Source organism: Alosa sapidissima, chromosome 17, assembly GCF_018492685.1.
Source record: "Alosa sapidissima isolate fAloSap1 chromosome 17, fAloSap1.pri, whole genome shotgun sequence".
Lineage (NCBI taxonomy): Eukaryota > Metazoa > Chordata > Actinopteri > Clupeiformes > Clupeidae > Alosa > Alosa sapidissima.
Genome location: NC_055973.1, coordinates 17,437,808 through 17,451,102, shown reverse-complemented (window position 1 = coordinate 17,451,102; position 13,295 = coordinate 17,437,808). Strand labels below are relative to the sequence as shown.

The following is a 13,295-nucleotide window of genomic DNA, read 5'->3' as shown; positions in this document are numbered from 1 at the left end:
CTAATACAGAAATAAACATGTTTTCTCTTTTATAAATGTAACTCTTATAACCGTTAATATAATTAAAAATGTGAGAATGCAATCGCATAGCATAGTCACATTTATTTCGAAAGCATGGTCTCTTAGCGCAGGACACAATATAGCACACTTTTCTGCCGCAAACAGCTAAAGATGTGCAGTTGTTTGTTTATTTTGTTTACAACTGATCTCTCTCAAGAGAGGTCAAAACACCGCCATCTATCGATTTCAAAAGATACATGCCTGGGATTTCTTCGATGTCACGTGGTTTCTGGGAAACGGCTTAGTTGTTTTCTACACTAGCAGCTGAGATCTGGGAACCACAGGAACTTCCTCCACTGGCATAGTAGGATCGCCAGGTAGGCTACTAGCTTCTATCCGACGGAAGGCTTCACAGCTCTCTGGTAGGCTACGTTATGAAGTAAACTATACTGGCTATTTATATATTTAAGAAACATGTGTGCAGTAAATACCGTGAACTTTTAGAGTTTTAAGAGGTCTGAAATACGGGACGGTTGGTAATAGCTGACGTTCTTATACATGTTTTAGCCAGCATGGAATCTAACGTTAATTTTAACGTTTAAATTCAATTGAGTATGATGTTAAAATTGTTAAACAGATATTTAAAAACATTACGTGTCGTTCATCCAGCCACACTGGTCATCGGGGAGAACTGTGTTGACATGAAAACTGACGGCAACGGCAGTTACCAAAGGTTAACCAGAGAAATACGCCGTTTTTGTCATTACTGCAGATATGCCTTCGGGAATTCGGTCAACGCGCCGACTGCGCTCCTGGATGGTGGACCAGGTAAATTGTGTCTGTTGTTTCAAAGATGCGCTAGCTCAGTGGGTTTACCTCCGTGCGAGAGCTGAGGGCTGTAACGTCAAAAGTGAAAGTGGCTGGTAGCTGGGTGTAGCCTAATCCATTACATTACATTACATTACATTTGGCTGACGCTTTTTTAACCAAAGCGACTAACAACATGGTAAACAGTAAGTGTTAGAACAATTCTCACAATTTTAGGACAGTTTAAAAAAAACATTAGAGTACAGTAAGAATAAGTGCGTCGGTGAGTGCTGTTTTTAACAGTTACTTGTCAGTTTAAAACGGCTGGTGAGTGCTAGGATCAGTAAGACTTGTTGTAAGTGTTGCTATGAGAGTAGATGTTCTCTAAAGAGCTGGGTCTTCAGGAGTTTTTTGAAAGTGGAAAAGGATGTCCCTGCCCTTGTAGGAACTGGCAGTGTGTTCCACCAACGAGGAACAACAGATGAGAAAAGTTTGGATTGGCTTGAGCGTACCGGTGGTAGAGCTAGACGTCGTTCGTCAGAGGAGCGCAGCGGTCTGGAGGTAGTGTAAGTCTGTATGAGGGCATTCAAGTAGGTGGGAGCAGAACCGGAGACTACTTTGTAGGCAAGCGTTAGAGACTTGAATTTGATGCGGGCCGCCATAGGTAGCCAGTGTAGCTGGATGAGCAGCGGGGTAACATGTGCCCTTTTGGGTTGGTTGTAGACCAGGCGCGCCGCCGCGTTCTGGATCATCTGAAGTGGTTTCACTGCGCAGGCTGGGAGACCTGTCAGGAGGGCATTGCAGTAGTCGAGTCGTGAGGTGACTATTGCCTGAACCAGAAGTTGGGTAGCATCTTGAGTCAAGTAAGTCCTGATTTTCCGTATGTTGTAGAGTGCGAAACGGCATGACCGGGCGACTGAGGCAACATGATCTGAGAAGTTTAGTTGGTTGTCGAGAACAACTCCTAGATTTCTTGCAGTCCTGGTCGGTGAAACAGACAGGGAGTCAAATTTGATGTCGTGGTGTATGGTAGGTTTAGCTGGGATGACCAGCAGTTCAGTCTTTGAGAGGTTCAGCTGGAGGTGGTGTGCCTTCATCCATGCAGCTATGTCTGAGAGGCAATCCGAGATCCGTGCTGAAACCAGGGGGTCGTCAGGTGGAAAGGACAGATAGAGCTGTGTGTCGTCTGCATAGCAGTGGTATGAGAAGCCGTGCGAACGGATAATCTGTCCCAAGGAGGTGGTGTAGATAGCAAAGAGGAGGGGGCCCAGCACTGAGCCCTGGGGGACCCCTGTGGAGAGATGGTGAGGTGCAGATAGCTGACCAAGCCATGATGCGTTAAACGAGCGTCCTGTGAGGTAGGATTCAAACCAGGAGAGAGCAGAACCGGAGATTCCCATGTCAGCGAGTATAGAGAGAAGGATTACGGTGATTAACCGTGTCAAAGGCAGCCGATAAGTCAAGCAGAATGAGTACTGATGACCGAGCGGTCGCCCTGGCTTCTTTTAAGGCTTCTGTTACAGACAGCAGAGCCGTTTCGGTAGAGTGGCCGCTTTTGAACCCAGACTGATTTGGATCCAGAAGGTTGTTCTGTGAAAGGAAGTCAGAGACCTGTTTGGAGACTGCTCGTTCAATGCCTTTGGATAGGAAAGGCAGTAGTGAGACAGGGCGGTAGTTCTCGACTTGAGCAGGGTTGAGAGAAGCTTTCTTAAGTAACGGTGTTACCCGGGCCATTTTGAACGCTGTTGGAAATGTGCCGGAGGTTAGCGAGGCATTGATCACATGTGTGATAGCTGGAGCGATGGTCGGGCTGATGGACTGAAGTAGGCTCGTAGGTATAGGGTCCAGCGAGCATGTGGTAGGACGGCTGCATGTCAGGAGTCTGGACACTTCACTCTCGGAGAGAGGCGTGAATGCTGAAAAAGATGTTCCAGCAGTCCCTAGAGGTTGTAGGAGTGCGGTATCTGAGTCAGATGCGTTGAGTGGGCATGTAGAGAATAATCCAGTGGTTTTCAAAGTGGGGGCCGGGGCCCCGTGGCGCTAGCCAGGCTAGGGGCCCCAGCAAGTTGGAAGGAAAAATAAAAGCAGCAAATACATTTGAAGAATTTAAAATATACCTATTACTATGAGGGTTGTTATACAATGCCATTATAATAATTTGTCAAATATCTGTACATTATATTTTCCATGATAATGACTGGGAATAATAGTAGAGTGATAACTCTCATATAGCAGAAAGCTCCAAATGCAATTTTGTACACACTGTATGCTCCATCGCGAAGTGCTTGTGGCTAAAATAATTATTAGGATTAGCTTAATGTATTTTACATTTGCCGTAGTATTGTCGATGGGTTTAATAACACATCAAGGGGGTCCTTGGCCAGAACCTAGTGGTATTTGGGGGGCCTTGTTGTGGAAAAGTTTGGGAACCCCTGGCCTAATCCCTGATCACTAAAAGATCACTGCTGTTTTTTTTTTTTGTTTTAATGGCATGCCAGCGGTTACTCCTGAAGTTACCTGGGTAGGCCATGCCTTGTTTCTAGTATATCCTTCTGGGGGGACAGAGACCTACAACCCCATGTGTTTGTGAACTCAACAGGTGAGCAGTGGAAAGTATCCAGGACTGGTTTGGGATGACCAGAACAAGACTATGTTCCGCATCCCATGGAAACATGCAGGCAAACAAGATTTCCGCAGCGAAGAGGATGCTGCCATTTTTAAGGTAATTCCAACATAGCCACAGTGTGCACTCAGCTGGCCAAGGCAGTTTGAGAAGATTTTAGAAACGTATGCATTTCTGAAGAATAGGCAAAGTGATGTCTTCTTATGAAATTACAGCATTGTGGCCACAGATGCAGACACACCCATTGTTGAAACAAACTTCCCAATTTTGTTTTCTTGTTATTCGCTGGTGTGCTAAAACTGGTGTACGCTCCCTGCAGGCTTGGGCTGAGTTTAAGGGGAAGCTGACAGAGGCTGGGCGCACAGACCCTGCTTCCTGGAAGACTCGTCTTCGCTGTGCCCTCAACAAGAGCCCCGAATTCAGTGAGGTTACAGAAAGGTCACAGCTGGATATATCCGAGCCGTATAAAGTGTACCGTCTGGTTCCAATCTCTGAGCAAGGTAGTAACATATCTAACTACCTCTCTTTGCACACTATCCACACATTTAGGCTACAAGTTGTAGCACATCGAGTTTGGGATGCAATAGCTAGCGCTTTCCCTGTCATTCTCAGTGTCCACCAACAACCATTTATTTGGACTGAGAAGCTCCTGGTTTATGATACAAAAACATATGGTGTTTTCATGAAAACAACCATAGCTGCCTTCTGTGCTTCTTTAAGTAGAGTAAATCTACAGCGAACTTTATGGCACCTATATTTTTATATTGCTTAGGCTGAGGTGGCATGTTAACACTCCCAAAAAACAAAAGACTATTCATTATTCAGTGTAACAGACCTCATGAAACAGTATTGTATACAAAATAATGGATTTGATGTGGTCACATTATGTCTGTTTGAATGGATACAATTGTGTGGTAGATGTTACCATCAAACCATCAAACAGACAGTCAAGCAGACATTGTACTGCTAGGACATGTACTGTGAGCAGCAGTAGACTTCATGCTAACCACAAGAGGAAGTTTCGGAAAATGCAGTAGAGTAGATTAACTTTTTCATTACCACAGTCTTCTCTCTACTGCTTTTCTTAGTAGGTCGATGACAAAGAAACATTTTCTTTTTATTAAGTGTACAAATTAAACACATCCCTATGTTTGCTTTACTGAGAACTGATTTTGGGGACACCATCTCTTAAAAAAAAAAAAAAAAAAAAATACTTTCCCTTTGTTCTTCTGAATTTCTGTACAGAGAATAGTTAGGTGGTAAATATTACATTCTTCCCTGCACTGATTTCAACAGGTGTCTCATAGCATGTCACTTGTAGACATATTGTGTTTACATTAAGGGAAAAGTTTGGATGCTGGTAGAGGAAGCATGTTCAGCACAGCTGCTCTAAAAGGGGTTTATCAGCGTAGGCCAGTGAGTGCGGACATTGCCTGCACTTTAGATTGGAATGGAGACGTGCTATCAGACCAGTTACACAACTGTAATTTGTTCCCTGGAGACCAATGCCATCGTAAGCAACTCCCTTTTGCCCATGCAGGATGTGTGAATGTCAAACCAGACCCGTCGAAGGCACGCACTGATAGAAGGAGGAAGAGGAGGAGTCCATCAGAGAGCGAGGAGGAGCTCTCAGCCAAGATGATAAAGGAAGAACAGTCAGCAGTGCAGAAAATCAACATGGTGGGTTTTCTCACAGCAAAATTGTCATTATTCTCATAGCAATTGTCCTCATTAGAGCTGTTGCTTACAAGTTATAAATGTTTCAAAAGTGACCAAGGATTATATCACAATATAATACTATATCACAATATAATACATTACAACAATAACAACTTAACGGATAACACCAGTTGGTGTAAAAGTTGTGTGTTTATGCTGGTTTTATCACATTAGTTTTGGTTTCACTTTTTTGCTAAATAATACAGTATTTCCCAGGTTCAGTATATGTTCAGAACCAATTATTTCAGCATTTGTGGACATAATATTGAATTGAATTAAAAAGAATGTGGAAGCACAGTTCTTTATCTTGGATTAACTTGTTAGCGTAGGTAATTCCATGTGTGATTATGCAAATGTAATGCAGGAAATGGAAGCTGTCTCGGAGGTGAACACCCAGGTTGTAGAGGTCACTGAGCCCACAGTTACCTTGAAGAATGATGGCCGTAAGTTTTAGTTCTTCATATAACAACGCATTATCTTAACCTCATATTCTAGCATAGTACTGACCTGATGTAGAAAGGAGATGTGATTTAGTTGAGGCTCATGAAAATTCTATTTCTTGCAGCCAGAGAAATCCAGTTGAATGTTACATTCGAGACTTCACCGCTTCCCTCCACAGGTAACATATCATGTGTCAATCTTTAGACAGTTTTGCAGTTGTTTGCTTCTGTTAATCTTGATTAAAAACCCTGTAACATCAGGTCAGTCCAGGCTCACTGCTTTTCTTCTTTCCCAGCACCCCATTCCTTCCTGGTCTCTGTGCAGTTCCTGGGCAAGGAGGTGCTCAAACGCGAGGTTCGGGGAAGTGATGTCAAAATCACCTACATGCCTGTGGCTCCAGTCCCTCCCTCATCTCAGACCACTTTCCCCCGGATCCCCCTGCCAGATCCTCCCATCTCAATGGCCTCTGAACCAGCCATGCAGGCCATTTCCACCCTGCTGCCCTTCATGGAGAGGGGTGTGGTGCTGATGTCTACGGGAGCTGGGGTGTACGCAAAGCGCTACTGCCAAGGACGGGTCTTCTGGAGGGGGCCTCATACTGACACCCCCGATTTTGTCAACAAGATGGAACGTACTGCCGAGCCAGTGATGGTATTCAGCAGGGAGGCATTTAGAGAACGTGAGTGATTTCTGTCACTGATCTCAAGGTGCTGCCTACAGTACACAATAATCCCCATTTTTGTTTGCCTTGTTATTGTCGTTCACAATTGCATGTTGTGATTTGGACATAGAACTGCAAGACTATCAAACTAATGGGGGACCAGCTCCACAGACCAGCATCACCATGTGCTTTGGGGAGGAGCTCTTCAGTTCAGATGACCCTGCCACTAAACTCATCATTGTAAAGGTATGTAAACTAGACTTTAGCCAGAATCAGTTCCAGACTCTTCTGCAGTGATCAATGTATTGAACAGTAATTACAGACTCCTTGATCCAGTAATTACATTGGAATAATATGTTTGATAGTAATAAGTTTACAACTTTGGCTTTGGATTAAGCCAATGTTACTTCCTCCTCAATTTCACTCAACCATCCTTCCTCTGGATTCTTACTTTCTTTTTTTTATCAGATCTCCTTTCCCTGGGCAGAACAACAGATCATGGAGGTTGACACCCTCAAGGAGTCTGTGTCCATCCTCGAAAACCTTGGAGAAGTCACTCTCAATCTCATCCAGATACCCCAGTCTTAAAGGTATCCTGAGTGATAGCCCCTACCCTGGTGTACCCGTGGAAGCATTACCAATGGCAGAAGCACTACTTGCTCTACATGGAAAAATCCAAGTCTATCAATGCACTTTACACTGAAGGATTTGGTCCACAGGTGGTATTTTGACACTCTTCTGGGACAAAAAGTCGATGGAAATAACACTTAACTAGAAACTCCAACCTTCTTCCAACCCAAAACAGTTCAATTTACTGTTTTCATACTTGTGGTGTCCAACTCCCCAGAAGTATCAAACCTTGTTGAGTGAGGAATGAGAGAAAAAAATAGACATGATTTGACATGATGAAGTTAAATGACCGCCGTTATCCCTAGCCACACTTTCTTGATAAGCATTAAATTCAGAGCACTGACTATCTAGAATTGAGTTCATCAGTGTGTGTATTACTACTTGCCTCAAACACAGGAAGGGAGTAGGAATGCGAACCTTTGTTGTCTAACTATAATGTGCCACCTGAAATGTGTATTTCAGATCTAATACATCACTTAGTAACTGGACTACCTTCCTAAATGCATAATTCTTTGTGAAACTAGCTGTGGGTATGCCTGTTTATCATTAGGATTACTGTTGTTGATTGTAATGGGTCTATAGTGGCTTATAGTAAGGGTTTTGCACTCCCCATAGACATTAGTATTAATTGGACAAAATGATGATACAAGAGTTACACATGACACTGCATTGTAAATGAAAATCATGTTCGCCATTAGGTTTTCTAAATTGTGTCCATAAACTGTTGCTTCGTAATGAACCTGTCAGTAATGAGTTAAAAAGCAGATTACAGGCCAAAGTGTTGAATTCCTTGTGCTCTTAAATGTGTTTTACTGTACATATTCTACTGTTTGTGTCACTCACAGTGAGCTGAATACCTAAGTGCTCAGTCACATCCTCTAAAATAGTGAAAAATAATGTAATCCGAAAATTCCAGTATGTTTCAAAGAAGACAATGACACGCTATTAGTTGGTCAAAATGTAGATTAAAAGCATACTTTAACAGGTGTATGAATACAGCAACACAGACCACAAGAAGTAAATATTTGTTTTGTACTTTCTAATGTCCACTACAACAATTTCTTTTAGTAAAAGGCACAGAACTAGTAGTTTTTTTTTGTTTGTTGTATTTATCGAAAACATAATTGTTTGTCAAGGGTTCTGAAGTGTGTATGTTAAAAAATAAATACATATTTAACCTATTTCAGCGTCTGGTATAGTATGACACAATGTATAGTACATTACAACAAATCTAATCAATGCAAATCATTTTAAAAGTTGCCATTTTTTGGAACATTTCACATCAGTTTTTCATAAAGTTTATTTAATGTCCATTCCTACACCCATACATAAAATCACACATTCCCGTTGACAGGAGATGCCAATTCTGCTATTTTAGCATTCAGTTTTTGATTGGTCCAGTCCTTTGTTATGTCATCCAAATGGCTATCAAAATCCACCAAAAGTGTGTGATCTCCTGAGTCCAGTAGCTGGTTGGCTATTGAACGTGTCTCTTCCCACTGTCTTAGCATTACCCTGAAAGAAGAAACAATGTTAGCATGATCTGGGTTTTCATGTAATGAGTTAATGAATTACTCATACAATGCATGGACACTTGGGAAAATTAGCAAATAAATCTCTAGTCCCACAGAAAATTAAATTCAACTTTAAATTTCAATTCAACTTTAAAGCTGATAAAGTAATTTTTGAATATCAAGAATAACAAGTATCAAGTCTTTGGTTGTTTTACTTTTGGCATAATGTTTGTGCAAATTTTAGCAAATTACATTGGGGAACGAACATGATCTTGCCATGCTAGAGCTCACAGTAATGTTATCGTCTGTGCTTAACCGGTTGGCTTTTATTTGCACACCGGTCCAGGCTGATGCTGCTTGCACAGAAATCATAACGGAAGGGAAATGTAACAAAACTGACGGATGTACAGCATGTAGGTCAAGGGATGGGGCTATTTCTTCCGCATTTCCATTGTGAGGTTAGGGGTGGGACTGTCATTACCATTTTCAAAAAAACGCAAGGGTGGCATCTTGAAAAGTCTGGTAGCGTCAAATTAGTTGGCGCGTTCGACTTCATCTCGCTGCACAGATCTCACGGAATCTTACAATACAAACATGCATCATGTTCAGTCATATCTGCACATCGCTGGAAGAAGTTAAACGTGCCCACCATTTTGTTGCTAATGCAAACAACGCTTTAGCTCAAAACTCCTCAGATTAACAGAATTTTGCTCCCGAACGAAAGTTTGAACTCGTCATCCATAAATAGACCCCAGGTTGTTTTAACTCTGAATCTTTCCTTTAAAGACCTGAACCCATCAGGGTTGTTCATTCCACCACAATAAATGCATAGGAAGACATCCTGTATATTTCGTTCTTCCAAAAAGTGTGCAACCCCCCCCCCCCCCTTCATACATGTGCATGTGTATGTCTTACGTGTGTTTGTCTTTCAGTATCCAGCGGGAGTCTTTGCGCTCATACATCACTATTGGAGGCACCCTGTATCCTGGAGACATTTTGGCACCATCAATCTAAAAAAAAAAAAAAAAAAAAAAAACACCTCATGTCCCCGATAAAAATTCACATTTCAGCAAAACTTAACCATCTCTACTTAGTTATGATTGTTCAACACTGCATTTGATTAATTAATTATTGAACCCAATAAATAACAGTAGCTTGTACTACCAGTGTATTCAAATAAGACAGTCTTACCATAAGCAGCACCGCTCCATTACACTGTTCAGCAATCTTATCCGCAATCTTCAAGGCACAAGGTGTTGGACTGCAAGAGATGAAAACTAAAAGCTCAGACATTTGTACAATATTTTAGGGATAGAGATATATTCAATATTCAACATACTAATGCTGTAAGGGGAAACAAAATGTATTGATGGGAAACATGATGAAACACCTGCTATCTGATATGCACGCATTGGCTTGATAGTATCCCACAATCCTCTGCTGTGTCTGTGCACACCATACATCCACCTGAAGATAATGCATTGCATTGAAGAAGACATTGCAAGTGTCAATGTGACCATTTATTTATTCACATCCAAAGTCAACAGATTCCTATAAGCTCTTTCTGCAGCAATTGCATTCAAAATATATTCTATTCACAATATGGCCATCAGAATCAGATTTATTTGGCCAAGTGTCCACATAAGGACATTGTTTCTGGCCGATGGTGTGCTCCAGTAGTACAGACAATATACAATACAATTTATTGACAATATACAACACATACACATCAAAACACATAGCCTACATGATCGACAATAAACATGTTATTTTATGAGAAAGGATTAAACTGACATTTCTGTAGACAGCCTACTTAATCAAAGCATTGGCCTACCTGTGTGAGGGCAACCTGGGTGATGGGTGCTAGGGGCAGGTGAGAGTGGAGCAGAGGTACACAGTCTGTAACACACACGCCGCCCCCTGCTGGATTGGAAGATAACAGCAGGCCGTTCACGCTGCACCGTGGAAACAAGCAAGCGTGTAGATACATCTTCACATAGGCCAGGCAGGATAACTCCACCTCCCCCATCTCTGTCTCAATGCCAAGAGAGTTATCATTATGAGTTAGATGAAAGAAATAGTCAAAAAGATTGTAACAAATATTTATTAGAGCTCCAGAACAACCAGAGACCAAGACGCAAAAATGAATGGGCGGACTAGTCTCGAAACGAGCTAGTAAGCGAACCCTATTGTAGTTTGCACCAACACAACCATGACACATAATGTTTACTCTATGCAGTGAAGATTTTGTGGAGGAACTACCGCGCACAAACTGATAACATTTGTACCTTTACTGGCGAAATCTAACGATGATGAAGCAAACAAAAAACGGCTAACTAGCACACATCTCGTTCGATGGCATTATAGGCTATGCGCCCCGTCCTTACCGTCAGTGGTTATAGTCCTGTCGAACACAAAATGCGCAAAGGAAGTAATTAATCACTTGATGTTTAAAACTATATTTCGTAACACATGTCGATTACAGAAGCTGAAATGAATGCGACATAATAACCCGTTCAGAAAACTGATCAATTTCTGACTTCCTGTACAGACACCAGCTTGCACGCCCGTAAATGCAATGTGATTCGTTACAAACATCACAATCAGCCTGCCTACTGGAGCCTGACTGGAGCACATAGTTGACCACTTCCGGCATTGAATTCATCTGCAACCAATAGGCGACAGGCAGGTCTGTTTTCCATAATACATGAAATGAAAGCAGGGGTCTCAAACTCAAATGCGCTGGGGGCCACTTCTGCCAATGTCATCTGATTGGAGGGCCATGTCAGTGTTAAAGAATAATACAAAAAAAGAACGTCTATTTCCTAAAATGCAATGTTTTTTTGTTTTTTTTCAAATACTGTATTTTCAAACACAAGACTACAAACAGAACATGCAAGTCTTTTTATCTATTTTTAGACACCTGTGCTAGCAACCTTAGCTTATAAATAAAATAATGATAAAATAAATATCAATACAAATTATAAAAACAAACAAAAAAGCATAAAAACAGGTAGGCCTATGTGTGTGTTTCACACCAAATACAAATATTTTCCTCGCATAACTTTTTTAAACCTGGCAAACTAGGCCGTTTTTTTTGCCAGGTTTAAAAAAGTTTTTTTCGTCCGTCTGGTTCGAAGTAATTTCACCCTAGGGTCGTTTGCACCATAACCCCGAGCCAAACACCCTCCCAGAACCTTTTTTCCCTTGGTCGAACCCTGGTCGAGTAGCGCTGTCAGAAACTAATGACGTTCTGCAGTCGTAACGGAACCAACTTTTATCTTGTAAATTACCCCACTAATAATGCCCTGAATGGTACGAAACTTCTACAGTAGTACAACGCTGACTTTAGTCCAATAATGAGGCATTAGAAAGTTTGTAAGTGCACCAGGAGTTTTAAGGAGTTTATTTAAATAACACTTGCCTCTGCATCTGCTACTATACCACTGTGTCGACGTTTCTTCCGTGATTTGTGAAAAGCCCGTAAAAGTCCTGGCAGGAAACGATTACATCAACGTCGGCCCAAAATAGCCTACCATCAAGCCATATAATTCAGACGAATGGTCACCCAGACAAACAATGGCATTAGCTAATGCTATAATTGTGGCTAACTAAGTAGCTACAGCAGGGTTGCCAACTTTGGGTGTTTGGCTGGAGTGAGATTTTGTGAAGTCATAGTGCGTGTGCGTTACATTTTTCCCTAAAGCTAATTTAAAAAATGTCTGTTCCCTGACTCTTTTGCTATGTATAATCCCTGATTTAGGGATTTAGACAACCAGTGTTTTTACCCTGTGGCATGGGAGGATTATGAGCCTCTGCGCCCCTGGGCACAGACATGAAAAGGGCCGCCCTACCCACCTGAAAAAGGTAGTAGCTCAGTAATTCTAGGGGGTCCGGGGGCATGCCCCCCCGGTAGAAAAAAAATAAAAATAACCCCTGATGACCTCTGGCGAGTTTTGTGGAAAGAAATGGACAGATTGAGACTTACAAATATGAATGTGTGTATGAGTGTACGTATGTATCAGGGATGGAAATAAAATATTTTTTCCACCTACCATTGTGGCTGGAGGATTCCAAAATCTACCAGCCACTCAACTTTTTTACCAGCCACTAGAGATGTATGAACATTTGATGAAAAAACATGACCAAAATGATCACGGTTATTGGTATTATTGCGATATGATTAAAATGTGCTGACTTTTTTTTCTAAACCTACCATCAATGTTGGACAGAACTCATAATTCGCCTGTCCTTTTTTAAGACACTTAAATACAGTACATTTTGTGCATTTTGTGAAAATGAAAATTATGGCTACATAGACAAACTCTTAGCCATGAGCTGTATATCCTCTGATTTTAATATTTACAGATATATAGGTATTTAAGCACAGCTCAGTTTTAAGACACTTAAAGCCTAAAGTTGGAGACAATATAGAAATTTGCTAACATTTCATTAGGATTAGGCCTACTCTGCAATGTCTTATTGTAGGCCTACAGGGGATTGCATTACACCTTTGTGTTCGGTAAGCTCTGCTGTTTATTCTGGTTTACGGTTTGTAGTTGAATGGGCTTCTGAGCCTATATGGATGACACGACCATGCTGACAACAACCTGTCGTGGTAAGAGACAAGTTTTAATGATGGTGTGTGATTTATTCTATTATAGCCTAAGTATACACAAAACAGGCTCTGAATTAACCTAGGTTTGGGAATATTTAACATCATTGTTTCACTGTTTCATTTCAAATCACTTCCTGAAACACAATTAATGTATTTCACTGGAAGCATCTATTTTGTAGTGAGAAGGTAGGGCTGAGACCATTTGAGCCTTGAGAACTTTTGCTGTGACGAACCTTTGCTGCGAGTGACCTTTCAGCACTGATGCATTGGCAGAAAAAAAAA

The 13,295-nt window shown here is 41.5% G+C and overlaps 2 protein-coding genes across 6 annotated transcripts; one reads left to right on the top strand and one right to left on the bottom strand.

The window, feature by feature from the left end:
• Positions 1-46: 46 nt before the first annotated feature.
• On the top strand, positions 47-8,062 carry irf9 (interferon regulatory factor 9). 4 transcript variants are annotated; one of them, XM_042068939.1, is made up of 10 exons: positions 47-377; positions 773-828; positions 3,407-3,529; positions 3,750-3,930; positions 4,971-5,110; positions 5,514-5,592; positions 5,715-5,768; positions 5,886-6,269; positions 6,382-6,497; positions 6,720-8,062. In XM_042068939.1, exons 2-10 carry the CDS (start codon positions 775-777, stop codon positions 6,837-6,839), a joined length of 1,251 nt encoding a protein of 416 aa, XP_041924873.1. In that variant the 5' UTR covers positions 47-377; positions 773-774; the 3' UTR covers positions 6,840-8,062. The 4 variants fall into 4 exon arrangements, with proteins under 4 accessions (XP_041924873.1, XP_041924872.1, XP_041924874.1 ...); XM_042068938.1 differs by having other exon boundaries at positions 47-422; XM_042068940.1 differs by having other exon boundaries at positions 47-422; positions 670-828.
• emc9 (ER membrane protein complex subunit 9) lies at positions 7,827-10,982 on the bottom strand. 2 transcript variants are annotated; one of them, XM_042068945.1, is made up of 6 exons: positions 10,783-10,982; positions 10,230-10,432; positions 9,786-9,862; positions 9,587-9,656; positions 9,311-9,405; positions 7,827-8,396 (listed from the first exon to the last, which is right to left on the bottom strand). In XM_042068945.1, exons 2-6 carry the CDS (start codon positions 10,422-10,424, stop codon positions 8,216-8,218), a joined length of 618 nt encoding a protein of 205 aa, XP_041924879.1. In that variant the 5' UTR covers positions 10,425-10,432; positions 10,783-10,982; the 3' UTR covers positions 7,827-8,215. The 2 variants fall into 2 exon arrangements, with proteins under 2 accessions (XP_041924879.1, XP_041924880.1); XM_042068946.1 differs by having other exon boundaries at positions 10,230-10,426; positions 10,783-10,981.
• Positions 10,983-13,295: the final 2,313 nt, after the last annotated feature.

Coding starts and splice junctions, on each gene's coding strand:
- emc9 (XM_042068945.1), bottom strand. CDS start 10,424: ATGGGGGAGGTGGAGTTATCCTGCCTGGCCTATGTGAAGATGTATCTA. Junction 9,863..10,229: donor CCCAGGTTGCCCTCACACAG/GTAGGCCAATGC, acceptor CATTATCTTCAG/GTGGATGTATGGTGTGCACA. Junction 8,397..9,310: donor ATACTGAAAGACAAACACAC/GTAAGACATACA, acceptor TTCTTCTTTCAG/GGTAATGCTAAGACAGTGGG.
- irf9 (XM_042068939.1), top strand. CDS start 775: ATGCCTTCGGGAATTCGGTCAACGCGCCGACTGCGCTCCTGGATGGTG. Junction 829..3,406: donor GCTCCTGGATGGTGGACCAG/GTAAATTGTGTC, acceptor TGAACTCAACAG/GTGAGCAGTGGAAAGTATCC. Junction 6,498..6,719: donor CTAAACTCATCATTGTAAAG/GTATGTAAACTA, acceptor TTTTTTTATCAG/ATCTCCTTTCCCTGGGCAGA.